This window comes from Orcinus orca, chromosome 16 (genome assembly GCF_937001465.1).
Source record: "Orcinus orca chromosome 16, mOrcOrc1.1, whole genome shotgun sequence".
In the NCBI taxonomy this organism is placed as follows: domain Eukaryota; kingdom Metazoa; phylum Chordata; class Mammalia; order Artiodactyla; family Delphinidae; genus Orcinus; species Orcinus orca.
In genome coordinates, this window is record NC_064574.1 from 15,246,077 (window position 1) to 15,273,578 (window position 27,502).

General features: G+C 51.0%; 1 protein-coding gene across 2 annotated transcripts in view; it reads left to right on the forward strand.

Moving 5' to 3' along the window:
* The window catches only part of CDH22 (cadherin 22), a 132,122-nt gene that overhangs the window by 56,635 nt on the left and 47,985 nt on the right, over positions 1 to 27,502 (forward strand). For both annotated transcript variants that reach the window (XM_049698851.1, XM_033433841.2), the window contains exons 3-4: positions 8,835 to 9,129; positions 22,077 to 22,196. In XM_049698851.1, the coding sequence (XP_049554808.1) occupies positions 8,835 to 9,129; positions 22,077 to 22,196 (415 nt within the window). The remainder of the gene's footprint in view (positions 1 to 8,834; positions 9,130 to 22,076; positions 22,197 to 27,502) is intronic.

Genomic DNA, 27,502 nt, shown 5'->3' on the forward strand with positions numbered 1-27,502 from the left:
AGTGAGAGGCCCGCATACCGCAAAAAGAAAAAAAAAAAAAAAAATCCCTAGTGCCTAGCACAGACATTGCTCACAAATTGTTCATTGAATGAATGAATGAAGGAATGAAAGCTGCTTTCTCAAACTCTCTGAGTAAATGTTGCTTAACGTGGCAGAAGATCTGTGCCCTAAGAGTATAAGGAGCTGAGAAGGACTTTTGTTCATTCATTTAATCCCTGAGCCCCTCATGGGTGCGATGCTGGAGACACCCTGGTACATAAAAAGCTTCACAGGTCAGCACCTGGCACTGAGTAGGCATTTAATAAGTGGTATGTGTTGGCTGGCTTCATGGAAGTGTTTTCTAAATGCCTGAGCTGGGTTTTGATGTATGAGTAGGAGTTTAGGCTGATGGGGAAGAGGGCATAGCCTATCAAAAGACATGGAGGCTTGACGGAACCTGGCTTTTTCAGAGACTTGTCCGCAGTTGAGATGTTGAGGTGAAGGGTGCTTATAGGGCAGGAAAAGCAGCGCAGTGCCCAGGGACAGTTCTCTGGCTTCTGCCGAGGCCAGTCAGCTTTCCAGGAAGTTTTGGTCAGCAGAGGTGAGGGGGGACCAACTGTGGAATTTCCTGTGTGCTTAAATGAGTCTGAGAATTGGGAGGCTGACCAGGCTGCTCAGTTCAAGGCTCATCGCTCAGGACCCTCGACAAGGAGGAGAGGAAAGTTTGATGTAAACCTTGTGGGTTTGTCTTGCAGGAAACCCAGATTCTCACTGGTCTAGATACAGTCATCCCTGGTCCTTGGCTACTCTCCCCTCCATACATGTGGCTGAAGTTGATCCCCACAACAGAGCAAAGTGAAGATTTGACAGAGCACAGAGAGGTTCATGTCTCTGCTCAAGGTCACCCAGCAAACTAGTGGCAGAGCCTAGGACTCCTGACTCCCAGCCAGGGCGGTGAGATGGTGGGGCTGGTAGAATGGGGTGAGGGGAGGGGGAAGGAGGAGCCAGTGCCAGCTGGGCAATAGCTAATGGTGAGGTAGCTAGGGATGCAGACTTTGGAGCCAGACACGCCTGAGCTCGAGGCCCGGTTCTGCCAACCAACCCATTAACCGTATTACCTGAAACAAGTTACTTCACCTCTCTGGACCTCAGTCTCTTCGTCTGTAAAAGTGGGGCTAGGGGAGCCCACTTCTGAGGGTTGTTGAAAGGATTACAGAAGAAAACTGAGCACAGAAAGTGTTCGGCCTGTGGCCTGGTTGTTTGTTTATTGTTATTTTCTCATTATTCCCACGTGAAGCACTTAACCCTTAAACTGCAAGGTAGAAATCGTTCCCTTTTGTGGGCAAGGAACTGGAGGCGCAGAGAGGGCAGGCAGACAGTGGGCAAGTGGCTTAGCCAGGATTGGAACCTGTGTTCTGATTCTCCAAACATCTCCAAGACCTCCAGGCCTGGGAGAGAGATTTTGGTCCAGGAAGCCCCAGAAAGTCAGGGAAGAACTCTGACACATCTCCCTGAATGTCAGCTGTGGTGGTCTCAGGCGCCTCAGCCCGCTTGTCTACCCGGAAGCTGGGGCTCTGAGAAGGCTTCCTCAGCCGCTCACCTCCTGAAAAGATGAGAGAAACCAGCCGCTGATTCACCACTTGCAACCTGCATCCACCTAGCCATTATCGTCATGAGTCAAACGCCACCCCTATTGCCTTGAACCACAGTCTGTCGGCGATGGGGGGACCCTAGTAAGTCCCTGCCTTAGAAGATGGGGAAGCTGAGGCTAGAGGCAGAGAACATCATGCCAAGGCCAGTTAGCTTTCCAGAGAGTTTGGATTAACAGAGATGGGGTGACACCAGCACGGTGGTAGAACCAACCCCAAGAGACAAGGCTCTCCTGACACCGGGTCTGGGCCCAGTGCAATTTTTAAAAAAATTTTTATTGGAGTATAGTTGATTCACAATGTTGTACAGCTATACAGCAAAGTGAGTCAGTTATACATATACATATATCCACTCTTTTTTAGATTCTTTTCCCATATAGATCATTACCGATTATTGAGTAGAGTTACCTGTGCTGTACAGTACCGTCCTATATTAAGCATCTTCTATTAGCCGAACACTGTGCCCAGCCCTGGGGGTCTTCTCTTCACAGCAGCCTCTCGCAGCATCCCCACTGCTGTCATGACTACGTTATCTTCCCCCTCCATCATCTTCACCCAGAGCCCCTCCTTGCTTACTCTCAAGGCCACCTACAGAAAAGCACGCCATGCAGGAAGGATAGAGAAGTTTCCATCTCTTTGCAAACATGTGCCCAAAGCACCCTTTCTTGTGAAAGATGGTATAGTGTGTGGTTCAGGGAGGCCAACCAGAGCCAGACTGCCAGGGCTCAAATCCCAGCTCTGCTGCTGATTCCCTCTCTGACCTTGGCACATTATTTAACCTCTCTGTGCCTTAGTTTCTTTATCTGCTGAGTGAGGCTATACCTGGCACCTCCTCAAAGAGTTGCGGTGAGGATTCAATGAGTTAGCGTATGTCAGGAACCTGGAGAGCACCTGGTATGTGCTCAGTAAGTATTAGCTTTTATTATGATGGGTCTCACCTGTTATTTCCACCACCTAGAGTATGCATAGATATTATGAACCCCTGCCCCCAATTCCGAAAGCCTTCTGGGCAACCTGATGTCCTAGTTTCTCACCACAAAGTAGGGGGACGTGGTTGCCAGCCCACCCCTCGCTCTAGGAATATGAGCTCAGCCTTTTAAAAAAACCACCTGTCCCCTTTCCAGCCAAGTCCCACATTTGTTCAAGTGGTCGTGTGCATGCATGCACACACACACTCATACCATGCTCTCTCGCTCTTCAGGGAAAAAGGACTTCTCCACGGTTTCAGTTAATTCACTGCTTCCCGGTCCCCCGCCCCAGGGAGCCATAGGGAGCATCTGTCCTTGCCGAATTCCAAAGGTAGCTTAGCAACAGCACCATCAGCCGAGTGAACCCTGGGCACCCAACGGTAACCTATTTTACAACTGCCTCCTCCATCACTCACCGCCAGGCTCCTGTCAGCACCTGCAGGAACCACTGGCCCCAGTCGTTGTCACCAGGGCCCCACACCAACAGCTCCCTCTGCTGTCCTGCCCCCCCACTCCCCACCCCCGGCAGCCTGGCTCACCTCTTCCCCTCACCTTCTCACAACACCCACCCTCAAAGCAACCTACCAACATTTCCATATAATCTGGGTACTTGGACTAATCCCTTTTCCGAACTGTAATTTCCCCCGAGGCTTCTGTCAGCTGGATGTGGATTTTGTAGGATTTTTAATTTCTTTTTTTTTTTTTAAAGAGAGAATTATGGGGTCAGCACTTATGACCAACTCCTGTGGGCGGTGAGATCTATTTTAGATATACGGCAGGATTAAGGTGAGGAGGAGAGCAGATTTAATTAAGTTGCTAATATTTAAAGAAAATTGATGAACTCCTGGTTTACGAGTAGCACAGACATGAACAAACCCCTCGTTCCAGGGGAGGCTTTTTATTTGATTTGCTTTCCGTTTAAATCCTGGACTTGTTTTATTTGTGTAGCCGCACTGTCCGTTTGTCTTTAATAAGGAAAACATACCTCTGCTCCATTTAATTTTGATTTAATTAGGAGGAAGTAATTAATGGCCTCGTAAATCCCATTTTTCAGCCCCCCAGGATGAGAAGCCATCACTCTGGTGTTTTTCATGTTGTTTATGATCCAGGGCTGGGGCTTAGGGAGGGGGAATTCCCTCAGAGGCCGTCTACACTCGATGCAAAGAACCGAGGATGTGGAGCCAGACAGGCCTCGGGCTGCCTCTTGTTAGCTGTGTGGCTTTAAGTACGATATGGGCCCTCTCTGAGCCTCAGCTTGCCAAACTGTACAGTGGGGAGAGGATAATCTCTGAGTCCCAAGATCATTATGAGCTATCAAGGAGGTAACAGTAGGGGGTCTAGAAGTGTGCCCAGTGACTGACCTTCCTAGTCTAGCTCAGGTGCACCTGGGATTTAACAGAGTGACTGGATCCTCCAGAAATCCCAGCAGACAGTTGGAGAATTCTAATGACAGTTGTATATTTCATTATTCATGTATTCAATGTTTGGTCTGTGGCCTATCCTGGGGACCAGGGAGCAATGAACAGCCATATGCTTGATCCTCAGGGAGCTCACCATCTCACACACACATACACACACACACACACTCACACTCATCTGTCCCACTCCCCCTGTATTTTCTCTGCATGCATTGTCAGGACAGCTAGCGTGTGCCAGGCGTGGGGAGTTCAGACAAAGACAAATCAAAGTTCGTCCCTGCCCCTGAGCCCCATGACAACTAAGGAGACAGATTGCAACACGAAGGTGTTACAGGGGAGTGTGGAGCAGAGGGGAGTGTGCATGGGACAGGGGTACAGAGCAGCGGGAGGGCAAATGGGAAGGCATCTGGGAGGGCTGCCTGAAGGAGGAAACAAGCTGAGTTTAAAAGACAAGAAGATATTGCATGATGGCCCCTGTGTCTCCAGTGGATCAGGATTTGAGCCTATGGTTCTTGCGTCAGGAGATGGGGGAATGAACTAGATGACCCTCAATCTCTTCTGAGACCAGGTGCCAGGAAAGGAGAGGAAACTCATCTTCACTGAGCACTCACTGTGTGCCAGGAGCTCCCACATACTATCTGATGAATCTTTGGACTCTATGGGGAAGCATTATCCATTTCATTTATAGATGAGAAAACTGAGGATCAGAGGAGGGTAGCCTCTTGCTCAGGGCCAGGCAGCAAGTGGGTGACAAAGCTGACGCTGGCACCCGGCCATTCCTGAATACAAGGCCCATCACCTCTCCTGATCTGTGTCGTGAAGTCCTTTTCCAAATGATAAAATTCATAAAATAGAGGCTCAGATTGAAAAGGCCGCCGATAACCATGGCGTGCGGGTACAGGGTGGTACAGGCCTCTCCCCCAGCCGTGAAGCCCAGTGAATGCCCTGTAGCCTACTCCATCTTCCTTTCTCCCGCTTCTTTAGCCAGAAACGTTGTAAGTGGACTAACCAGGTTCCAAAGGCTGCAGAGGGACTAACCTGCGCTTTGGAATCAAACAGCACTAAGCCCATCTCAGTCTGTTCACCTGGAAAATGGGGGGATATTTACATATGCCACAAAATTAAATTAGATTTCTGCAGAGGCCTGCAATCCGGCACATAGTAGGTGTGTCCTCCAGCCTCATAGCTGAGATTCTTGAGAAATACCCTCCAGCCTCATAGCTGAGATTCTTGAGAAATACCCTCCTGGAGTAGAACCACAGGCAGTTCTTCTCCACTCCAGAGCCAGGACCCAGGCAGGTGGGGCGAGCAGCCCCAACCCAGCCCAACCCTGCAGCTCTGAGCTCTTAGCTTCCCCGCAGGCCGACCAGCCCTGTTCGGACTCTGCAGTCCCCAGAGAGTAGCCACTGCACCCCACTGTGAGCTCTGTGTGGTGCTTCACGGAAGAGTATCAGTGACATCACTACTGGGTTCCACTCCCTCCTCCCCCATCCTCAATGGTAGGTGATCCCTGGCCAGGGTCTGAGATAAAATGTCAAGGGCAGCAGGGACATGATGGAGACAGAAAGGGAAGGAGACAGCCACTTGCAGAGTGTGTAGGTCATTACCAACATGCTCACGTTTCATCTTCACCACACCTGTGCGAGGTAGGACTTGATCTGATTTCTCAGATGGAAAAACAGACCCAGAGGGGTAAAATTAACAAGCCATGCAGGTTGATCACAGCATTAGTGAGCCGTGGGATCAGGAGATTGGCTTCCTGCACTTAGCTGGGTGACAAAGCAAATGACCTCCCCTCCCTGTGCCTCAGTTTCCTCATCTGAGAAATGGCAATAATAATAATGTTTCATAGGGCGGTGACGAAGACTAATAAGATTACAGGTGTTAAGCATTCCCCCAAATGGTATCTATTCTCCCACACTCTTTGGGAATGTTTACTGATTAAATAAAAGCTCGCAACAGGTCTGATTGGGAAGTGGGTGGAGGCACCCTAAAAGGGAACACGTTTGCCCTCTCCTGTCCCGAGCTCCCCTGGGCAAAGGTGGAGGAAGAGCATAAACAGCAAACAGGAGAGACAGGTCTCCTCATCCCCAGCACTGCCGGTGATTCAGGGCTGATGTCTTGAGATAATTTTATTGGGGGTATTAAACTGAGTTATGAGGTTTTTACAATCCAGCCACTTATGAGAAATCTATTAACAGTAACTGGACAGGAAGAAGGCTTCACAGTGGAGCCCAGGATGGGCATTAATTGGGGCAATCCATAACAGGACAGGGACCCGGAAAGTTTCCACCCAACGCCTCCATTTACTCCCTGCAATTTCTGCTGAGAATCAGCAGACTCGCCAAAAAGAGAGAGATGCCCATTAATCGGCTAATGAAATATGAAAATGTTTATGGGCCATTCAATCTTCCAAATAGCACTTCTATAATCCACCCTTCAGACACAAAGTTCCACCAGCAGAATTTATACTCAGACTCCTCCTGCATGGCGGGGGGTGGGCTTTCATCCCTCTTCATGGTGATTTCATTGGCACCTGTTATCCTGCTGAGTGGGCTGGGGTACATGCTGTCCTGGCCCGAAAGGAGCCTTAGGGATTTTCTTGTTCACGTCCCATCTTTGCGGAAGCTTAGAGAGGAGCAGGGACCTGCCCAAGGTCACCAGCTTCATTGGATGCGTTTTCCTCTGCTCAGAGCTGCCTCAGAGATTTGGACGTTGAAGGATAAGGACTTGGGCGTTTCTATTTGGGAGAACAGTCCCTCTGCTGGTTCCTTGCCCAGGAGATCTCAGTGCAGTGAAAACAGCCTGGGTTCTGGAGCTTAACAGTGCCTGGATTAAATCCTAGTTATATATAGCTAACATTTAGTAATAATATAATAATAACGATAGCTACCATTTATGGGACACTTATTATGTCACAGGCAGGGCTGATTTTCAGCTAGTACAAACTGGTATAGTTGTGCCGGTTGTTAAAATAGTGAAAAAGCCCCCCACCTGTGGTACATAGTCTGTTTCCTCTCCCTTGCCTCAGCCTCCTCAGCCCCTCCAACCTGTCTGTGATCCAGCATCCAAGGGGTTCCCATCTGAACCAGCAGGGGCTTTGCTGCAGTACCACTCCATGGGCAGTGCCTCTGCCGGGCTGGCCGTTACATATCGTGTCACCTGGTGCCAGGCAGGTGCTAAGGGCTTTATGTGGACTTTACGCTCAATTAGCCCCTCCGGTACCTCTAGAAGGAGGTGCTATTATGACCCACATGTTAGAGAGGAGGCAGCTGAGGCCGAGAGAGGTACAGTGACTTGTGCGAGGACTCACAGGGAGGTGATGCTGGAGCCGAGGCTGGACCAGGCTGGACTGCCTGTTCTGCCGCCATGGGCTCCTCCCAGGAGGCCTGAGGATGGAGTGAGAAAGCCCAGGCTGTGGACCAGGCCGGTTCCTCCAGCAGTCTGACCTTGAGCAAATCATCCTATTTCTCTAATCCTCAGTGGGAAAGTGAAAAAAAAAAAAATCTGCAAAGTGACGATAGCAAAACCTACTCTAGTAGGGATTTTTTTTAATATTTATTTTATTTGTTTTTATTTATTTAATTTTTTAGGCTGTGTCGGGTCTTAGTTGCAGCATGCGGGATCTTTCGTTGCGGCACGTGGGCTCTTCGTTGCAGCGCGCGGGCTTCTCTCTAGCTGTGGCACGCGGGTTCCAGAGTACGTGGGCTCTGTAGTTAGCGGCCCGCGGGCTTTCTCGTTGAGGCGCGCAAGCTCAGTAGTTGTGGCGCGCGCGGGCTTAACTGCCCCACGGCATGTTCCCCCACCAGGGATCCAACCCGCATCCCTCGCATTGGAAGGCGCATTCTTTACCACTGGACCACCAGGGAAGTCCCCTAGTAGGGATTTTTTTTTTTTTTTTAAAGAACTCTGAACCAGATAAGTATGTAAATTGCTTAGTACACTGCCTGGCACATAACAGGTGCTCCTCCAATTTGCATCCCCTTTCCCCCTCTGTCCCTTAACTCCCTGTCCCCGGCATGTGCCAAGCCCTGAGGCTGGCTCTCCAGGTACCAGATGAGTAAGAAAATACCTCCGGGGGCTCAGAGACTAGGGATCCTGGACCTATAGCTCAGAGTGAGGTCATGGCCAGCAGCTTGGAAATTTGTTAGGAATGCAGATTCTGAGGCCCCACCCCAGACCTCCTGGGTCAGAATTGCTTTTTACCAGGATCTTCGGGTGATTTGCATGCACATTGAGATTTGAGAAGCGTGGCTGCAGCAGTCCTACAGGCTGAACGTGATAATGATGACTTGCTGTATTGCAAATATCTTGGAGGGGAATGGTGGGGTTGGAGGTAGGGGCAGGGAGGGAATCCATAAACGCTTTTGGGAAGAGGCGGCGTCTGAACTGAGCCTCGCAGGATGAGTAGACTTTCCGTAGACAGAGAAATAAGGACAGGGCGCTCGAGGAAGCAGCAGAGAGCTGTGGAGGTGGTTCTGATTTCTTTGTAAGGGCGATAGGGAGCCATGGGAGAGTTGCAGGCGGGGGAGGACGTGTTCAGGTCTGCCCCTGAGGCTGACAGCTCTGGCGGCAGAGGGGAAGGTAGATTGCAGGGGCGGGGCTGGAGCAGGAAAAGCCATGGCGGGCTAGTGAAGCACTCCAGCCCAGACAGTGAGGCCTGGGACCGGGATGACGCGTGACTTCCCCAGCCTCAGTGTCTTCACTGAAGAAAGGGTATGTCAGAGAAGAGATGTGCTTAGGCACAGGCCCCCTGTGGGACTTGGCCAGGGGGAGTGCCAGGAGGAGCCCCCACCCCAGCCTCCACCCTGCCTCCCCAGATCCACTCGGACTCAGACGAGGGTGACGGGGCCATCAAGTACACCATCTCAGGCGAGGGCGCTGGTACCATCTTCCTGATCGATGAGCTGACGGGCGACATCCACGCCATGGAGCGCCTGGACCGGGAACAGAAAACCTTCTACACACTGCGGGCTCAAGCTCGGGACCGCGCCACCAACCGCCTGCTGGAGCCTGAGTCGGAGTTCATCATCAAGGTGCAGGACATCAACGACAGCGAGCCCCGCTTCCTGCACGGCCCCTACATCGGCAGCGTGGCCGAGCTCTCACCCACAGGTGGGTTGCCGGCTCTGAGGGGCGCGGGGAGCCGGGGAACGGGGGAAGGGGAGCTGCCAGGTTGTGAGAAGGAGCCTGCTGCGGGGAGGGGCAGGGGAGACAGGGTATAGGTGTGAGCCCAGGTGCCCACACGGACTCAGGCACAGTCCCGGGCAGTCGCAGCTGCACTTCTGGACAGAGACACACACGTGATCTCAGGCACATACACGGGCACAGTCCCTATGTGGACATGGACCTACGTGCAAACACAGAGATGTACTTGGACATGCTTATACACCCACACAGAATCGCACAGGCCAAGACCCACTTACAAGCTCGGCTGTCCACGGCCCGGCTCAGGCACGGCCCCATGCGTGGACAGCATCGGGACAGTCACACACACAGGCATGGCTGTCCACCTGGACACGGCCCTTCCCCAGACTTCAACTCACCCAGACACAGCACAGCCCTTGGCCGCAACTCCCACACAAATGCAGGCACAACCGAACATGGGCACACCTACAACCTAAATCAACCAGAGTGGGCATAGCTGAAACAAGACCCCACCACACAACCAGACACGCCCTCACACTAGACACAGCTACATGCAACGTCACCCAGGAAACAGCCCCTCACGTGGACGCAGCTTATGCACAGACACCTACCTAGACACAGGCGAAAGCCACAGCCAGACATCTTTACCATCCTGGGGTCGGGCTTCACCAGAGCGTAGCCGCAGACAGGCATGGGCACAGCCAGACGCAACAACCTCCAGACAGCTTCCTCCACGGCCCACAGGAAGCCCCAGTACACCAAGACCCAGCCACCTGGGGACACAGGCTCACAGAGGTGGCCGAGCCCCCGGGCACAGATTCAGCCACCCCCTCCCAGGTGTGGCTGCAAACACCAGGGGCGCCGCACACACACAGTTGTAATAGAAAAGGCAGGACGCACACTGAAACACACATCTGCAGGAAGCCTTCAGACCCAGACATCCTCAGAAACACAGCAGCGGGACACTGAAAGGAAAGGTTGGACGAATCTGCCTTCCCCCACCGTAGGGCCCACAGGTAGTGGAACAACCATCAAGGTCCCACCTAGCCGAGGGCTCCTGGTAGAAGCTGGAGTCGTGGCGGGAGGGGCAAGCAGTAGCTGCCACCTTCCCCACCGCGTTAGGCTAAGTCACCTGCAAGCTAGACCGGACAGGGAGCAGTGGCCCTAGGTCCTAGAACACGTGCTGTCGCTGACATACTGTGGCCAAGGGCTTGGCACTGCCTCTCACTTGGCCTTCCAGCTCTGCAGCTACATGGCAGAGGCCAGGGGAATTTGGGTTTTGGGGGAAGAGTGCAGTCAGCCCTGGCTTCCCCGGATTGGACCAGATCTGGCAGGTTGGTGGGTAGTGAGTGGGCAGCCGGTGACAGAAGAGAAGGGAGTAGACCGGAGAAAATGGTGAGCATGAAGGAATGGTGGGAGAACAGGGAATGGCGAGGGTGTGAATGTGGGTGTGGGCTGGCATTCACACACTCACGGTGCACATGTGCCTGCTGTGCATACGCATCTCACACGTGCACAGGTGTGCCCCTGCACGGCCATAGCCTGTGTATGTGACAGGCTATGTGTCTGTTGAACGGATTCATTCATTCATTGAACAGATATGCATAGGCACTGGGGACACAGCGAGGAGAAGGTAGACCAGCCTCCCTGCTCTCTCACAGAGCGGACATTCTGGCCGAGGAAGACAGGCAGGAAACAAGTTAACAGATCATGGGTCTGGGAAGATGACACTGAAGCAAAGACTTGAAAGAAGTGACGGCATGGGCCCTAGGGAACAGCATTCCAGGCAGTGGGAACAGTACATGCAAAGGTCCCAAGGTTGAATTCCCTCTGAGGAGAAGCAGAAAAGCGACCAGATCACGCAGCCACGTGGACATAGTCAGGGTTTTGCCTTTTAGGCTCAGCAAGCTGGGAAGTCAGTGGAGGGGCTTGTTCAGAAGAGTGACATGATGTGACTTAATTTTAACAGGATCCTGTGGCTGTTCCATGAAGATTAGATGGGAAGGTGGGGTAAGGGCAGAAGCAGATTGCCCATTGAGAAGGATATTGCAGTTACCTAGGCAGGAAATGATGGTGGCTTGGAACAAGGTGGTACCAGTAAGGGTATTGAAAAGAGGTCAACTTCTGGATATATTTCAAAAGTAGAGCTGAAAGCATTTGCTAATAGATTGGATGTGGGGCGTGAGAGAAAGAAAATTCAAGGATGACTGTCGAGATTTTGACCTGGGCAATTATATAGAAGGAATCTCCATTTACTGAGATGGGAGAAACAGCGGGAGGAACAGATTTTGGGGGGATGGAGGGAAATCAGGAGTTTGGTTTCAGACTTGCTAAGTTGGAAGTATTTATTAGAAAGCCAAGGAGAGATCTTGGAAAAGGCAGTTCAGTATACAGGTTCAGCAGCAAGGTCTGAGCTAGAGAGATAAATTTGGAGGTTGTCCATGGCAAAGACCCAGGGAGCACTTAGAACTCAATTTTGCAAGTGGGGAAACTGAGGCTCAGAGCAGGAGTCCAAGGTCACACAGCAAGTGAGAAGTAGCTTAAAGCCCTGACTTCCCAGGTCCAGCAGCCCTTACTCCTGGACTCAAACTCTGGCCGAAGGAGACATAGCTCTCTCTCTCTTCACCCAAAACTGAACTGCATGTTTCTGCATGGAAAAGGCTAGAAAGATGACGAGAGAGATAAGGCTGGAGAAGGAAGCTGGAATCATATGCGAAGGACTTGAGGGAAGCACATAGCCTGGGAAAGGCTTAAGCAAGGAAGTAACATGGGCAAACTTGCATTTTAGAAATTCCCCTCTGCTGTGGGGTGGAGAGTGGATGGGGATGAGGGATCCAGAAGGAGGTGCAGCCCCATATGCGCCATGTTGGCTTGCCCATCACCACTTCACTCACTTCAACTCCGAGTGGTGGCAGGACTGATGTCAACATCCCCATTGAACAGATGGGAACACCAAGGCTCAGAGAGAGGAGAAGATGTACCCACAGTCACATAGCAAGTCAATGACTGAGCAAGTTGGGCTTGGCTCCCAGGCTGTTGGAGCAGCAAGCTTCCTGTGTCACTCGTGGGGAAAGTGAGACCGAGAAAAGGGCAAGGACTCATTCAAGGTCACCCAGAGAGTGGGAGGCAGCGCCAGCCCGCAGCTTCATGAGCACGGCCCCAAGGAACCCCAGCCCTGCCTCACCTTCCTCTCCCGGTCCACTGACTCTGACATTCTGCTCAGGAAAAAGTGGGGACTTAACTAGGACAAGCCAGGGGAACCCAGGAGGGGGAAAGAGGAAGCAGAAATTAAATTAGTTTGTTTCATTTGAGCAACTTTTTGAAGGGGAGGCAAATCCGACACTGTGGTGCTTACAGAGACTCCAGGCGGCTTTGAAAATCAGTCACAATTACTGAGCTTCCTGATCTGGGCTAAGCGGGGCGGGGCCGACAAGCAGCACCAGGGTCTGGGCGGCTTCCCGAGATCAGAAGAAGGGACACAGCCTGGAACATGAAAGGCAGCAGCGCTCACCATTTAAACCACTCACAGCTTAAAAGGGAAGGGAGGTGTGCCGGGGGCGTCCAATGAGCCATGCTTCTGAGGAGGGGCACGCCAGCCATGCTGAGCCTAATGCGGTGAAGCGGGTCCTGCATCTGACCGCCAGGAGGCCCGGCTCCCCGCGTGACCTTGGGAAAGTCCCTGCCCCTCTCTGGCCCCCAAATTCCCTTTTGAGCACGGAGGGGGCTCATTCATGCCTAGATGTTTACTGAGTGCCTACTCTGTGCCAGGCACTGTTCCAGGCATTGGGGATTCTTAGAAAGCCTACATCTAGAGCAAGGAGAGACAGGAAAGAAATAAACAAGTCAACATATAAATGCACCCTGTGGTGTAAGTGCTGTGAAGAATAAGGGAATTGGGAGTTATACTGGGGGAGTGCTATTTTAGAGGGGTCAGGGAAAGCCTTTCTTTTTTAGAAAGGCTGAAGAAACCAAGGGAATGGACAAAGGAGAAGAAACCGAGGGAATGGACAAAGGAGCTATGTGAAACAGTGGTTTTCACAGTTTATTGTGCATCCAGGTTATTGGAGGACTTGTTAAAACACAGATGGCTCCCCTCTCCTCCCCAGGGTTTCTGATTCAGTAGGTCTGGGCTATTAGAAATGTTTGCTTTTTTTTTTTTTTTTTTGCGGTACGCGGGCCTCTCACTCTTGTGGCCTCTCCTGTTGCGGAGCACAAGCTCTGGACGTGCAGGCTCAGCGGCCATGGCTCACAGGCCCAGCCGCTCCGCGGCATGTGGGATCTTCCCGGACCGGGGCAGGAACCCGCGTCCCCTGCATCGGCAGGCGGACTCTCAACCACTGCGCCACCAGGGAAGCCCTAGAAATGTTTGCATTTTTAACAAAGATGCTGTCAAAGGTGATGCTGATGCTACTGGTTCAGGGACCACACTTGGAGAACCACTAAGCTAGAGGAAGAATGTTCCAGGCGGAGGGAACAGCGAGTGCAAAGGTCCTGAGGAATAATGTTTGGTCATGTCTGAGGAATAGCAAGGAAGTCAATGTGGCTGAAGAGAAGAGTAAATGAGGGGGAGAGGATCCAAGGAGGTCAGAAGAGGTACCGGAAGCTGGACCACATAGGACTTTGTAGCCATTGAAAGCCTTGGTTGTACTGTGAGTGAGATAGGGAGCAGAGGAGTTATATGATCCAACGTAGATTTTTAAAAGATGATTTGCTGGCCGCCATGTTGAAAATAGACTGTAGGGGTCAAGGATAGAAGAGGGAGATCAACGAGGAGACAATTGCAGTCTTGGGGGCAAGAGGTGATGGTGACTTGGATCCTGGATGTATGCTGAAGGTAGAACCGACAGGGTTGGTGAGGGATTGGATGTGGGAAGTGAGAGAGAGAGAAGACAAGGATGATGCTGAGGTTTTTGACCTGAGCAACTAGATGGATAGAGATGCTATTGCTGAGATGGGGAATGATCCAGGAAGAGCAAGTTTGCAGCACAAAATTAAGAATTCATTACTGGACACGTTAAGATTGAGATGTCTACTGGAAATCCACGTGGAGTTCTCAAGGGGACAGTTGGATCTCTGAGTCTGGAGGTCAGGAGCAAGTTCAGGGCTGGAGTTACAACTCTGGAAGTCATCAGCAGAGAGAGAGAATTTAAAGTTTGAGACTGGGTGAAATCAACAAGGGAGTGAGTTTTGGTAGAGAAGAGTTAGACTAGATAATCTCTTGATGTTGGGGGGCTAGACCCCTTCCCTAGGCTGTCACAACCCGACCAGTGGACCACAAGAGAATTTCACAGAGCTCCTGTGCCCGGTTCAACTCCACCTACTTATTAATGCCAACTATGTATAAGACAGAATACTTGGCACTGTTGAGGATACAAAAATGAGAAGTTCAATCCAGCACACATCTGTTAGCCACTGCTTTATTCTGGGCACTGCAGGGGATATAAAGATAAGTAATTGAATTAAATCCACAAATGTTTATTAGCACCCATTATATTACAAGGCCTCCAGTGTACTTGGCTCTGGAGGGGTTGCAAAGATGAGTCACCCAACTAAGCAAACACTTATTAGCACCTACTTTATATATATATATATATATATATATATATATATATATATAGCCCCAAGGGGATAGAAAAATAAGCAGTTGGTTTAATTCAGTAAATACATAATAGCTCCTACTGTGTACATGTCACTTTTTCTTTTTTTTCCTGTACGTGTCACTGCTAGGTATGTGGGGATACAAAGATAAGCAAGATACTGCCACTGACCTCAAAGGGGTAGCAGATCAGTTTCATCTGTGGTGCCAACTCTGATCGACTGGTAGTGACTGTAGGGCTGTGTTGAGGAGTCTGAGGTCTCATTTGGGCTCAGCAGAAAAGAATGCCACAGTCGATTAGTGATGTCTGCTGGGAGCAAAGGAAGGAGAATGTGGTGAAGGAGAACGTGTATGTGGTGGTACATATACCATAGGATGGGCATTACTGGCCCATGGGATTGGGGCTCAACAGACTGTCGAAACGGGCAGGGGCCCTGCCACAGCTGCTTTCCCATGAATTCCAATCCCTTCTGTGAGCAGCATCTTTAATAGATGGAAAAAAGACTTTCGTAGTGCAGTCTGCACTTCTTGGGACATTCACTAAATAATAGCTATCGGCCAACACTGCTTTCACAAAGCTATTTCCGTTTATTCTCACTGTCCTGGGGAATAAGCAGGGCAGGTATTTCTATCCTCATTTTACCAATGAGGAGAAAAATGCAGAGAGAGATAAAGTAACTTGCCTGAGGTTCCATACTAAGAGCTGGAGCCAGAACCAGACCCAGAACCTGGAATCAGAACCTAAACTACTTGGCTCTGTGTACATGGGAAACAGTCACAACCATCTCTTTAGTGTGCACAGGACTTTACAGCTTGCAAAACACCTTCACATCCCTAATCTCATTTCATCCTCCCAGGAACTCTCTTGGGTTAAGTGTTGATACCCCCATTTTACAGATGAGGAAACTGAGGCTCAAGAGAGGAGGGGAAATAAAATCGGGAGGCACACTATCTGATTCCCAGGTCCCATGCTTGGGAGGAGGGCGGCAGAGAGGAAAGGAGGAGGGCAGGAGGCAGTGTGCTCCCCAGGGGTCTCATTCGGGGAGGGCAGTGGCTGGCTGGGAGCCTCCAATTGTCCCATCTGCAGCTGGAGAGAGTGTGGCTCGACAGCCCTCAGGCCCAAGCCAGGAATCAATCGCTGGCCTCTGCAGAGACAACTTCTAAAGATGTTTTTAATTAAAGTCCAGGAAGATCTATATGTGCAATATCTCCTTGCCTAGCAACGGCACTGGCTCTCACCACCCAGGATGGGGAGAAGTGGGACAGGAGGTTTCTGGTGGAGAGAGGTGTCAGAGAAGAACAGAGGCCCTGGCCCTCAGGAGTCGGCCCCATAGCTTTCTTTGTCTTTTCCATCAACAAATCACTCAGCGAACACGAGCACCCTCGCTATGCTAGGCCCTGTGCCTGCGTGGCAGTGGGTACAAAGGTGACAAATCTACCGTCCTGCCCTCAAGGGCCTAGCCCATAGTAGGTGCTCCGTAGATATTGGGTGACTGAATGGAACTGAATTATAAGCCAAAACTGTTTGCTTTCTGCAACTGGCAGAGGGACGCTACTGCAGAAACTTAGAATGTTGCTGTCCCAAACAAACAAGGTGACCGGACTACTCCACAGAGGGTCCCGTTTAAATGTGGAGAGGATAGAAGAGCCTATGGGACTCAGTTAGGGATAGTAGGGGAGTCCCTTCTCTCAGGGGGACAGATGAGATCCACACACACTCAAGTGTTGCCTGCCTGGGTGAGTCCGTGGCTACCTCTTTCTGTCCCACTCTCTCTCTCTCTTTGTCTCTCTCTATATCTCTGCCTCTCTTACCCTCATCTCTCTGTCTCTATCCTAATTTCTCCCTATGTGTCTGGGTACCTCTGTTTTTCTCACTTTCTCTCTGTCCATCTCTCTGCATCTCTGTCTCTCTGTCCCTTGTTTCTCTGTCTCTGACCCATTTTCTTGCTCCATCTCTCTATGCCTCCTTCTCTGTCACTTGTCTGTGGACCTGCCTCCTCCCCCTCTATCCTCCGACCTCCCCTTCCCATGCAGCCACTTTCCTGAATCTCCTGTGTATCATTCATCTACATTAGGCTGCCTTGGGTGGGCAGCCGGAAGTGCGGTTGAGGCCAGTCCAGTAAGCTGGCATTGTAAGTGATGAGCAAAGAGGGAGTTGGGAGGGGCATGGTGAGGGGGGGAGTTTGAGAAGGGGCTTGTTTCCTGTGTAATCTGAATGCTCCCAGGGACTTGACAAGTGGTTTTTAATTTTTAATAGAAAGCATTCCATACAGTTCCGGCAGCAGCAGGGGGTGGGACTTATGTTTCATAAATGTTTGAGAAGGTAATGGGAGCCAAGGGTTTCCCCAGGCCCAGCAGGGAGGCAAGGGGAGGTAGGGAAGAGGCAGGATGATAATAATTACAAACATCTTCATAATCATGACACTTGATCACCTTAGTTGAGGACTCTGTTCTTTTCCAGAGCGTTTCATCTCCTTCATCTTATTAAGGGGTATCCCTCACCCAGGAGACAGGAAGGGTAAAGTGTTGTTTCCATTTTACGGAAGGGGAACTGAGGGCCAGTCAGGCCGAGTAGTTTTCCCACCGCCACACAGAGAGCCAAGGAGAGGGCTGGAATGAGAATTTGTCTTCAATCCCTGACGTCCACTCCACATGACATCACCTTCTCCCTGAGCAGCTGGAGGTCCTGGGGCCCAATTTTGGGCTTCTGTTGGATTTCACAGACAGCAAGGGTTAAAGGGACAAGAAGGGAAAGAATTCTGGCCTGGGAGCCAGAGCATGGATTCCAGTTCTTAAACCATGTCAGAAAACAGATAAACTAGAAATGAGGAGTGGGCAAGCCCCCTCCTTCCTGATACTGGTACCCACGGGTCTCCTGCGCAGGGCCAAGGACACAGACCTAGAGATCTTCTGACCATACAGAGAGAGGAGAAAGGAATAAACTCTTATTGAGCACCTACTACATGCCTGGCTTCACCAGGCACTTAAATCCATCATCTCTAATTCCCATAGCACCTCTGAGAGGCAGAGTGGGCCCCTCTAAAGTACCAGTGAGGAAACAGGTCAAACGGGGAAAGACTTGATTGAGGGCACAGAGTGAGGGAGTGGTGGGATTTGAACCCAGGACTCTCTGATGCCAAAGTCCACCCAGTCTCCATGAAGTTGTGAGGGGCATCTCTTTGTAGGAGTGTCCAACTTCTCATGCTGATTCGGTGGCTTGTGTCATCCTTGCTGCTTCCTTCTGGGTGCCGGTCTCAGTACAGGCACAGTGAGTCCAGGAGGGTGACATGCTGGCTACAGTGTTGTGGGTTTGAATCTTTTCCTGCCACTTACTAATAACCTAATCTTGGGAAAGTCATTGAGCCTCTCTGTGACTCAGTTTGCTCGTCAGTTCAATCAAAGGCTGGGGCATCAGTTCTCAGTCTGGAATGCACTTTAGAATCACTGCAGGAGCTTTTAAAATCCCCTTGCCTGTGCTCCACCCCAAGAGAGCTCTATTAAATTGGTCTGGGATGGGGGCTTAGCATCAGTTTTACTTTAAAGCTCCTAAGAGATTCTAATGTGCAACCAGGTTGAGAACCACTGGTTTCTGTGCTCTCCAAGGACGAGCCTTTTCATAGCCAACATTCCACGTGGAGCCCTGGGCTCTGAGTTACTGTTTACCCGAGAATCCTTTGGGCAACCCTTCCTATGCCAGCCTGGAATTAGGCCCTTGATCCCGCGTAGCAGGACTGGGTGGCAGCACCATGGACAGCAAATGGCTCATTCTAGCCAATCCCATCCCTGCTTCTGGAAGTCTGGGCTTGAACCAGCTGCCAGAGAGCGAGAATCCTGAGCCCAGTTCCTTGCTGTTCCTCTGCTCTTCCCTTGCTCTCCTTTCTTTGACTCTTCTCTCATTTGCCTATCTACTTCTCCTACTGATCCCCTCTCCTACAGCCTTATAAGGCAAGGTACATGTGTGTTTTGACATCAGATCGACCTGGGTTTGAATCCCGCCTCTCCTATTTCCTTGCCGGATGAATTTAGCCAGGGGCTGTCCTTGCTGCTGAACAAGGAAATCTATTTGAGTTCTCACAGCGATCCTGAGAGCTTGGTAGTAATATTACCCCCATGTCACAAATGATGAAATTGAGGCAAAAGGGGTTCATTACTAAACATCACTCAGCCTCCGTTTCCTCGTCTGCAAAGTGGAAATCTTAATAGAGCTTACTTCAAGGCTCTATTATATGAATTCCATGAGATACTATACATAAAGGGCTTATTATAGCATGTATCACAAAGAAGTTATTTAATAAACCTAATCGATCATTATCATTGAATAAGGGTATATAGTAATGGGTTTCATTATTAATTTACATTGTCACCCTTCACTGTGTGTAGCAGTTTCCTCATCTGTAAAATGGAATTGATGCAGGATTGCTCTGGAGTCGGCTCGTATCAGCTCATGAGAGCCAAGTATTGATTTTCAGGAGTTTTATGAACCACTTGATACCACATTCATAGCTTGAAATTGGCCATGGTGAGAGTATTTACACCGTAGAAATCAGCAAACACTACAAAGCAGGGAATTCCTCCCTACCCCTCCATCCCCCAGAGCCAATGGTTAAACACGTGCCAGCATGTCCCCTGCATCTACATCAGAGACTTGGTGTGAGGACTGAAGAAGAGAATGGCCGTGATGGCGCGTTGCAAAATGCAAACTGCTGAACATAGGGGCACGGCACAAGGTGGTCCTACAGCGGCCACAAGCCTGGCACCCTTTTGTCTGCGGATTCTGGGGAGCTCCTGACTTGTGAAGAAGGTGGGAGGGCGTGTGGGGCCTTGGGGAATCAGTGGTGAATCACTGACCCTTTGCCATCCCCACGTGTCGGCATTAACTGTAACGGCTGCAATAAAGAAACCCAGATCGGGGAAATGATTCCATCATCCCCGCGGGTGTCCCAGGGATGCAGCCAGGGATAGAGAGAGAGAGCTCATCCTTGTCCCTGGGGAGTCACTCAGCCTAGCACTGTGCCTTGCCCAGGGGGAGAGGGGAACATGCAGAGGAGAGTGACAGGGAGACCCTCTCTCATAACTGTTACAGCAGCTACTAGTTATTGAGCACCCACCGTGAGCCCGATGCTTTATGTATCGTCTCTCATTTCAGTTTGTCCGTGAGGGAGGCTTGATTGTGCCGTTGTATACGGGCATGCAGCGTCTGCTGAGAGGACAGCAACCTGCGTTTATCGAGTTCTTAGTGTGGGATGGGCACTGTCCTCGGTGCTGCATACAGAAACCTATTTGAATTCTGAAACCAATCCCAGGAGTTTGGTGGTACTCTCACCCTCATTTCACAAATGAGGAAATTGAGGCAAAAATGGGGTTCATGACAGGCCCAAGGCCACACTTCTAATAAGCGGCAGAGTCACTGATTGTGATTCAGTACACCAGGCCACCATCCAGAGTCACTGTGTGTGTGTGTGCTGACTCTGGCTCCCAGAGGACTTTGGCCTTAGAGAGTCCTGGGTTCAAATCCCACCACTTCCTCAGTCTGTGCCCTCAGTCGAGTCTTTTCCCCTGTTTGACCCCTTTCCTCACCTGTAATTTAGAGGGGCCCACTCTGCCTCTCAGAGATGCTGTGAGAATTAGAGGTGATGGATTTAAGTGGCTGGTGAAGCTAAGCATGTAGGGAGTGCTCAATAGGGTTTATTTCTTTCTCCTCTCTCTGTTTAAGAGGAGGCGCCTAGGATCATGCCCTTGCCCTGAATAGGAGACCCCTGAGTACCAAGCATCAGGAAGGAGGGGGCTTGCCCAAGCCTCTTCCCCAGCTTCTGCAGGCAACTCTGACATGGTTGATAGGGGGCCGGAGCCTCCAAAGAGAGAGGCGCATTGCAGGGCCGGTTTAGGAGGCTGGGGCGGGGGGGACACGGAGAGGGAAATGAGAAATGCAAAAGAGTGAAAAATAAATACATGTGTCTGTCTGGAGTGATCGAGGGCTGGAGGCGGGAGAGGTGGGTGGCCGGCTGGGCTTAGCAGAATTGCTGCAGTAGCACTTGCAGAGCCCCACTCATTAGCCAGGCAGTGGACTGGCGTCACCCCCCAGCGTGCCGCCCCGCTGGCCCAGAGAGCCCAACCCACCAGGAGGGCCCTACCCAGAACCTCAGGAGGCCTGGGCCCCGTCCCCTCACCATCAGGGCACCCAGAAGAGGGCATCTCCTTGAGGTGAGGTCTGAGTCTCATCCCCCTTGGATCCTATCCTGAGCCCCCAAGACTCCCTCTTGGGTCTTGCATCTCACACCCTCCTATCTGGAAAGGTTTGGATGGACCACACAGCTTTGCCCATCCTTCCATTCACCCCCGCCCCCACCCCTTCCATCACCCCCACCCTGTCCAGCCTCACATCCCAAGCCCTGCTTTTGTCAAATTGAACATGATGTCAAATTAGAGCCATCTCTGGGACAGGCCGAGAGGAGCTCCCAGTTTAATGAGGCAGCGTCGAAAATCAATAACTTAATTGCCGCTGTTTGATGGACTTTTATCCAATTTATACTCTCCCCAGCAGCCTACGTGCAGAGCATGAGGAGAAGTGTGTGTGTCGGGGGCGGGAACTGTCTGGGCACCCGGGAGGAGGGGCGAGGAGGGCACCAGGACCCACAGCCAGCTACTTCCAAAGGGAAAGCTGGCCGCTGCTCTTCTGCCTGGGGCCCAAGAGACACTGGCCCCTGAGCCCCAATGAACTTGGTTGTCCTTCTGGGATGCCCACACATCCCCATGGCGGGATCGGGGGGTGGGGGGATTAGGATGTGGGAGGAAGGAGGCAGAATTCCCTTGAGAAATCAGGAGGGGCTGGGATGGGTAGAAGGACCCCTGCTTTGGGAGTAAAGTGCCTGGTTTCCAGTGTTAGCTCTAACTCTGTGATGACCTTAATTGGTGAAAATAACCATTTCCACCACCCACTGAGATACTGCTCTGAGTTCTGCACTGGGAGATTAAAAGGTGTTCCCTCATGAACCAAGGACTAGGACTGTCCCCATTTTGCTGGTGAGGAAACTGAGATGCAAGGAGGCTGTCTTCACTTGCCAGAGTTTTACAGCTGGGAACCACCGAAGGGAGATTTGAATCCAGATCTGACTCCATGGTCATGCTTGTGCCACTGGGAAGGCCCCAGGTCTGGAAGCGGGTTGGGGCTTCATGTGGGGATGAGGACTGTGAGGGGATTGTCTTCAGTGACCTCCGGCCTAGGTCTCCTTTCCCAGTTTCTCTGGGAGTGGGGAGCCATGGGGAGGACGAGCACAGCGGCCCCAGCTGACCCTTGTCTCGCTTGGTCCCCCGGGCCCAGGCACGTCGGTGATGCAGGTGATGGCCTCGGATGCGGATGACCCCACGTACGGCAGCAGCGCTCGACTGGTGTACAGCGTGCTGGATGGCGAGCGCCACTTCACCGTGGACCCCAAGACCGGTGAGGGGCGGGGCCAGGCCAAAGGGGCGGAGCCGGGGCGAAACCAGAGGCGTGGCGAAAGGGGCGGTGCCGGAGGGGGCGGGCGGAAGTATCTCAGCGTTCCAGCCAACAGTGCTGAGGTGAGGACAGAGGATACCGAGGCATCTTTTTGGCTCCAGGAGACCCCAGGGTCGCGGAGAGGGAGGGCGACCAGGCAGGAAGAGAGAAGGACCGAGGAGCAGAAAAAAAAATAGAGTGGGGGGCGCCTGCAAGACTGGTGAGGAAACCAAAAGGCAGGAGGCTATCACTATGGGCCCCCTGAAAGGACTTCGGAGGTCTGAACTCAGTGGCCCCTCTTGCCGTTGGAGCTAAACTGAGGCAGGCGTGTCCGCAGCCCAGACGGGGTCGGTCATGGTCATAAGTGTCGCTGGGGGCCGGGGGTAAGGGGGGACGGCCGTCGGCCGGTGAAAGGCACCTTTTCGGCAGTTGTGAAAGCTGTTCAGGTGCCAGTTGTTAAGGATCTGATGGGAAGACCGAGGCCGAGACGGTTAGAAAAGGATGGCTTCTTGACTTCCTTGCCCTCCCCGCCATCACCAAGCAATGGTGCAGCACTCCCACGCACCGTCCCCCACGTCACTCACTCTGGGGCTAGAACCTGAGTACATCTCTGAGGGCCTCGTGAGAGTGGCAGGGAGAACAGAGGCAGGAGGCTGAGGCTCAGAGAGATGAAGTGGTTCACTCAAGGTCCCACAGCTGGGAGCGGCTGCCGGTGACAAGGGCAGTGCTCTCACTGTCCCAGGGACTGGAGAAGGCAGGGGATGAGACATCAGACACCACACAAGGTTCATCAAATGCCTTCATGGGGCTCACAGTTCAGTGGGGGCAGGGGGACAGGCATCCGTGTGGGCAATCAGGAGGCAAGTTTCTTGGAGGTGGGAGCAGCAATCTCCAAAGGATAAGAAAGTGTTGGCCAGACCAAGATTCAGAGAAGGGCATTCCAGGCAGAGGGCATGGTGTACGCAAAACTGGGAGGAGGAGAACAGCCTGAGGCATGAGGGGAATTTTAAGCAACTCAGGACTGGAGAAGAGGCTTGTTGAGGGGTAATGTAGAGAGGCTGGCAGGGGCCTGACTGCCCCGTGTAAGGCGGGCTGAAGCACTTGGATTTTATTCTAAGAGTGGTGGGGTGGGAGGGTGTTTGATGCATTTGGGTTTGGGGTTTTTGTGTGTGTTTGTTTTGTTTAGGCGGAGAGGTTGAGGATTCCAGTCTATAATTGCATTCTCTTACACATAATATCCGCATTATTTTTTTCTCCTTGTGAAACTAATACGTTTTAGAAAACATTCAAACATTAAAGAAACGTTTTTTAAAAGAGACAAAGGAAGGAAGGAAGAAAGGGCTTCCCACCCTCATCCCCAGTAATTGCAGCCCCAAAGGTAGCCACTTGGTATATATATCCTATGAGACCTTGAACTCATTCACTTGAAAAGTATTGAGGTTTTTTTTAAAAAAAAAATAGATAATACATTTCAAGGTTCAAAATTCAAAAAGTCCAAATTTGTATTTAGTGGAAATTCTTCACCCCCTCTAGTCCCCCAGCCACCCAGTCTGTATCCCCAAGGCAACCAATGTAATTTTCTTGTGTATCTTTCCAGAGCTATTCTATGCATGTACAAGAAAATAGGTACATGTATTTGGTTTTTTTTTTTACACAAATGGTAGCTATAAACACACACTATACACACTGCTTGCCTTTTTCGCTTAACAATACATCTTGCAGATTATTCCATATCGGTACATAAAGAGCTTCATCATTCTTTTATTTAACAGCTGTTGTGGATACACTAAAATTTATTTCGCCAGTCCCCTATTGATGGACACTTACGCTGTTTCCAATCTTTTTCTACGACGAACAGTGTTACAGTGCATAACCTCATACATAGATCATTTTGTGCTTGTGTGAATGTATCTGCAGGATAATTTTCAGGAAGTGGAAAAGCTGGGTCAAAGAGCATAGTGCGTTTGGAATCTGGATAGATGATGAGGAAATGTACCAGATTACACTCCTGAAGACCCGATTACGAGAGAGCCTGTTTCCCTTCCCCCTCACCAACACTGTGGATTCATTGATGACCTTTAAGCAGGGAAGTGACATGCTCAGGTTTTCATTTTAACAAGATCCCTCGGGCTGCCACTGTATAGCATGGCTCAGAGGCAGGAACTGAATTCAGGGAGACCCAGGAGCCTGGAGTGCCCAGCAGAGAGCCCCGAAAGACAGAAGCCAAAGCCTGCGCCCTTTCTCAGCACCCACCCAGACTCCTTAACCTGCTGCATCTAGTTAGGGAGCCAGAGATGATACGGGATTGGTGGAGAGGGTTAGTTGAGATACTGAGGAGGGAGAGTGAGGGATGACAATGAGATTCTGCAAAGGGCAAACCTTGGAGGCCTGGATGCATGTACGGGACTATATTCGGGGAGGAATCTGGGGGTTCCTAACTTTGGAACCTAGGATGGGAAGGGGCACCACCTACAGAAACAGAAGGAGGAACGTGGATTAAGAAAACTGTCTAGGGACAGAGGAATTACTGAATGTGTTCCAGGATCTGATATAGAGCTAATTAATTCAATTTTAACTATATTGGCTTTAAGATGAGAGAAGAGGAGGAAAGAAACATCTAGGATGGGCCGTCTGAAATATGGGCCTAAAGCTCCAAGAATGGTTGAGGCTCTTTAAGCTTTGGTTTCCCCATGTACACAACAGAGGTAATAATACTCATGTCACATGATTGTCGTGAGGATCCAGTGGGAGAGTTCATTCATTCATTCAGCAACTCTTTATTGAGTCCTGTACATGCCCAGCTCTGCTCTAGGCTCTAGGAAGGCAGCAGCAGGGAAACCCAACACCCTACCCTCATGGAGCTTTTATTTAAGTAGGAAATACAGAAAATAAGCACATAAACATACAACATAATGTGGAGTAGCAATGAGTGCTAGGAAAACACATAAACAGGGTAAGAGAGTGGACTTAGACAAAGAAATCAGGACAGGCCTTTCCGGGGAGGTGATGTTGGAACTGAGTCCTGAATGAAGTGAGGGTGTGAGCCACTTCGTATCTAGGAGAGATACTGACATGCTCAGTGCAATACGTGGTACATAAACGTAAACCAGGGGGATGATGGGGATGATGATGATGGTGATGATGATGATGATGATGAAGAAGCCTTCGTCCATTCAACCTGAGGAGGTGAAGTCCTTAGAGTTGATCAGCTTTAAGGTGGGGAGGAAAAGACAGAACACAGAAATAAGGGAAGGGCCAGGACTGAGTCTGGGAGGTGGCAGGGGTGGGCAGATGAAGCATCAGACTCCAGAGTGAGAAGGATGGCCAGGTTCTAAGAAAGAACATCCCCCACTGCAGAGAGTCGGGAGGAGGGTGGCAGATGGGAGGCCGTGGAGCCTGGGAGGGCAGAAACAGTTCTCAAGAAGCCAGAAAGTGGGCACCAGGCAAGGTAAGTGAAGAAACACAAACAGGGTCCTTGTTTCTAGGGTCCTTCAACTTTCTCTGTTTGGAAGGGTCTTTGTAGACATTGCCCAGGAAGGACCCGATTTTTCCTCCCCTTTCCTTCGGCCCCATGGTAGGAGCCACCCTGGTGCCATTTGCAGCCCCAGCTCCATTTCCCCAGCCAGGAATATTCCGCTCATGCGGGTCTATATTTAGCAGCTGCTGCGAGGTACAGTCTGTTCTCGCTGTGCAGATAGCAGGGAGCAGAGCCGGAACAGGGCCTGTGAGGAAGGTGTGAGGGAGGGGAGAAGGCGGGGCGCCACGAGGCTCGTGCCAGAGGAAGAATTAACTTGTGTGTTTTAAAGGCCAGGCCTGCCCATAGACCCCCAACAGGGAAAACAGGGATGGCATTTGCGGGCTAATGAGGCGTCACTTGGGCTCCAGGGCCCCTTCTGCAGCATTTGCTGTTCTCCCCGGGGGCGGGGAGAACAACAGCTGGAACTGGGGCGACTGCTGAGGACAAGGCTGTGGGTTGCCGGGGCCAGGTTCTCATTACCAGCCCCCGCTCACCACCACCCCAGCAAGAAGAGAAAGCCTCTCTCTCTCAGAGACTCCAAGATATCTGCTGACAATTCTCAATTGAGCCAGAGATGTTTGCTTTTCCTGGGAGGGAATGAAACTAACCTTTGTAAGTACCAGATCCTGATCAGGGTGATATACTAGATCTGGTTTTTGCCTTCATGGTGCTTTTGTTCCAACAGAGAAGCCAAATACAAAGAAACAACTACACCCAGGCTGCGAGAGGCGGGCAGAGGGTCTATGGTTGTAGGTCAATAAGTCAAAATGTTTATCGAACACCTACTATATGCTGGACCCTAAAGATAAGATGATGGATGGACAAGACCAGCATGAATCTCAGCCCTTGTGGAACTGATTTATGAGGTCCTCAACCCAGGACTTGAGGAGGGGGAATCATCAAGGCATCTCCAAAATGTGGGACCTGCTGCTGGAAGCTTTGTCTCATTAAACCCTCTTAACAGCCCTTCCAACTGGGTATCCCCATTTGACAGAATAGGAAACTGAGGCTGAGAGAGAGTTAAGAACTTACCCGAGGTCAGATAACGTATAAATGATGGAAGGAAGGCTTGAATCCATACCTGTCTGACCCCAAAGTCCTTCAAAATCCCGAAGTGCCTCTTATCTGACTCTGTGTAGCCCTGGCACATAGTAGGCCGTCAGTAAGGGTCTAATAAATGGGTCAGTGAGTGAATTTTCAGAGCCAGATGGTTTAAGAACAACTTCATCAGCTGATTTGGGAATTTTCCCCCAGGCCCCCCAGGAGGGCACCAGCCTCCAATATGCTTCTCCCAGCATCAGGAGTGGGAAGTGGAACAGAGTAGATAGCAAAATATGCCATCAGTTCCTGCCATCCCTGAACTGCCTCTTGGTAAAGTGACTGTGCTGGAGAGAGGAGGGGTCTATTTCCCTGCCCTTTGAATCTGGGCTGCCTTATGACTTGCTTTGGGCCAATAGAATGTAGCAGAAGTGATGTTCTGCAAATTCTCAGATTAGGCCTTAAGAGACCTTGCAGTTTTCACTCTTCTCTCCTGGAACATGGGCCTGAGACTACCATATAAGGAAGCCAGCCCAGCTCAATGGAGGATGAGAGAGGTCTGGCCAATAGCCAGGGTCAACCGCCCAGCAGGTACATGAGGCTATCTTGGACCTTCCAGCCAGATGACCCTGCAGTGAAACGCAGCTGTGTGAGTGAGCCCCAAAGAGGGACGGCCTAGGGAGCTCGATTTCTCTGTTAACCTATCTACCGCTAT